The sequence below is a fragment of the Wasmannia auropunctata genome, unplaced genomic scaffold (assembly GCF_000956235.1).
Source record: "Wasmannia auropunctata unplaced genomic scaffold, wasmannia.A_1.0 LD333866.1, whole genome shotgun sequence".
NCBI lineage: Eukaryota > Metazoa > Arthropoda > Insecta > Hymenoptera > Formicidae > Wasmannia > Wasmannia auropunctata.
In genome coordinates this window covers 1-3,089 of record NW_012029024.1, presented here as the reverse complement: position 1 = coordinate 3,089, position 3,089 = coordinate 1, and the positions used below count along the sequence as shown (strand labels likewise).

Genomic DNA, 3,089 nt, shown 5'->3' with positions numbered 1-3,089 from the left:
ATATATATATATATATATACACATACACAGCTTTAATTAAAAATTTTAAATCACAAACATTACTATCGATTAATTTTTACGGTATAATTACAAAATAAATAAATAATATATATGAAAAAGATCACTTTTTTAAATGTGTACGATAAATATTAATTCCATTAATTAATATTGAAAATAATTACGAAAAAGTATCATGTATTTTTTCCAATTTTCATATACAACGGAATAGATTAATACGCGAGAAAAATTAGAATTATGCAATTATTTACTGATATCTCTATATCTTAAATACACATTAAATTTTTTATTATAGTTCGATTATATTTGAATTGTGCATTTGCTACAATATACGAATTACTATTAAGCAAAATCTTTAATATCTGAAGTGATAATAACTTTGTACACTTAATAATGTTTCAGATACAAATTAGACAATTCAAATCCACCGGTCTCGGCGCACTTAGACTACGTGATCTTGAGTAAACAAAATTTATGTGAATGAACGGAAAGTAACACACGTTACATTATACACCTTCTCCCTCATTAGGACTGCGTCTTGTGAAATAAAATCGGCAATATTTGATGCGGACACAAGTTTACGATGGGTGATTTCAGAGATGGCCCGACGTTGTGAAACGTAAGGGGCGCTTTACTTATGGTCCAATCTTCCATATCGTTGAAGAGTTTCGTCAAATCTACCTCACCCGATTCCGAAACGTTGAAGCGCCGCAGGAGAGAATTGTCAAAACAAGTGTCCAACGCGGATTGGTGCAACACCATGCCGATACCTTTGCCAGCACCCTCAGGAATGGGAAACACTCGAAGACTGATGATGCTTAAGTCTACTGGAAGATTGTATCGAAGCGGCGAGAAATGAGCGTGAAGATCGAATGGCAGAGAATTATGGGGATGTAACATTACGATTGGATGCAATAACTCTTCCGCAGCTAAATGACCGCTTAAAGACAATAATCCCGCCGGATGACTCTTTGGTATTGCAAAGGGACAATTCATTTCCTTCTTTTCAAGAGTTAATGTAAACATATGATTTGTTAACAGATTATCCATCACGCCTTGCCCTAATCCTCGATTGTCGTCTTGAAGTAATCTTCTATCTTGCATAATCTATAAAAATGATATGCGTATTAATAAACACACAATTAAGATAATTAAATAAAAAATTAAACATTGCATATTTACACACGTACACGCGCGCACGCGCGCGCACACACATACACACACAAACAATAAAAAGTTAAACATTGTATATCTAATTTTACTAAATTTGTAATAAACGTCTTTTTCATTCATAGGAAATTACAGTTTTTGTTATAGCTCAACTTTTCATTTTTCACGTTTATATTAAGATACACAACATTTTCTGAAGATAAAGTTGACTAATTTACCTCAAGTTGCCCAGATGCCATAGAAGCTACTCCCAATGGTTGTGCTGTAGCAACTGTTAATCTAACTTTTTTATCTTCTATATACGCGCTTGCTGCCATCGGATAATAGTTCCCTTGCGTGGGAAGCTTAGGGAATCTTTGCCGTCGGATTATCTAAAGTTAATCAGATAATAAAATATACATCGCAATTATTGTATTATCTCATTAAGAAAGTATAACAAATCTTGTCAAGAAATGCTCTAAAATACAATTTTTCATTTACTATAGCACATGCTTACATTGAGTCCATTTAAATCTGTGAAGAATTGATCGCCGGATGCAATGTTTGTATTGAAACGCATCGCAAGTTCATAGTTTTGTGTTTCCGTTATGTCAATTTCATTAAATATGTGCAATCCAAACCCATCACTGCCGGGAGAATTGAACAGTGTACAAGTATGCCGCACGTGCGGCAATTCTATGAACACTTTTGACAAAATTGGTCCAGTAACTAAATGAACAATCGCTCTGCCGTCCATAAACACCACATCTGGTTCCGGCTTGTCGGGCAGGAATAAATAAGCGCCACTTTTATCTTTACCGGAACCTCTGGTACCATATTTTACAAAATCTAAATGCACGGGAAACATAGTATTGCCAACTCGCAAAGCCTTCAACAAACCGGATTTCCCGAAAGAGGCAGATAAATCCGGTCGTTGAGAAATTGAAAATTCTTGCGTTTGCGATAAAATTGTCAGATGACTAAACCCAGGTATCGATGGGAAGCTGATATCAGTGTTGAAAATAGTGACATTAGCCATGTATACTTCCCTGTTCAAATAAGAAAAAAGTATACAATTTTATTTTTTAGTATGTATTAGGTTTTATACACTACGCATAAGAATTAAAGGATCACCTGTTCTGCCCTCCAAAAATAGACAAATTTCAAGAAAGTGTAACTTCGTCAAAAATGATCGTACCGAGATATTTAAAAAAGCATTTTACAGCTTGAAGTCTCTACTTTTCAGATCGATACTTTAGAAAACGATCTTACTAATTTTTTATAGAGTTACACAGATACAAATAAAAATGCGTCAAAACCGCAAAAAGGTGTACTAATTTTAAAAGGTTTCATGGCGTAAACTAAAAATCGCATACGAATGCTAATTACAGCTTTCGAAAGAATAAATCTCTACCTTCAATTTGCTTTTTTGTTGGGTGTTGTACGATTTTTTTTTTTTCACCAAGTTACTCAACATTGTAGCAAAAATAGTCCTTTTTGCTCTTACTCTTTCAAAAACTGTAAACTGTATTTGTATGCGATTTTTAATTTACACCATGGAACTTGTCAAAGTTCGTAAAAAATTTTGAGATTTGTCGAGTCTCCATTTCTATGCGTGTAATTCTCTAAAAAAAATCAGTGAGATCATTATCTAAAGTGTCGATCTGAAAAGTAGAGACTTCAAGCTGTAAAATGCTTTTTAAATATCTCGGTACGATCATTTTTGACGAAGTTACACTTTCTTGAAATTTGTCTATTTTTGGAGGGTAGAACAGGTAATCCTTTAATTCTTTTGCGTAATGTATGTACGATATTTTAAGATAATTAAAAAAATATACAGGGTGTCTCTTAATAGGTGTATCATTGTTCATAGGTAGATAGAACAGACTGAACTAAACAGAAAAGTCCTCTACCATTTTGCA

General features: G+C 33.6%; 2 protein-coding genes across 2 annotated transcripts in view; one reads left to right on the top strand and one right to left on the bottom strand.

Annotated features, from left to right (window-relative positions):
• LOC105459768 (N-alpha-acetyltransferase 40) overlaps positions 1–522 on the top strand; it is a 3,530-nt gene extending 3,008 nt beyond the window's left edge. Inside the window, exon 4 of the mRNA XM_011706017.1 lies at positions 421–522. Coding sequence (XP_011704319.1) covers positions 421–502 — 82 coding nt within the window. The 3' untranslated portion in view covers positions 503–522. The remainder of the gene's footprint in view (positions 1–420) is intronic.
• On the bottom strand, positions 179–2,216 carry LOC105459769 (alpha-mannosidase 2-like; the record flags this gene model as incomplete). The annotated part of the gene is made up of 3 exons (XM_011706018.1): positions 179–1,125; positions 1,407–1,559; positions 1,685–2,216. Coding segments are annotated over 3 exons (1,267 nt in total), but the record flags the coding sequence as incomplete, so codon positions are not given.
• Positions 2,217–3,089: the final 873 nt, after the last annotated feature.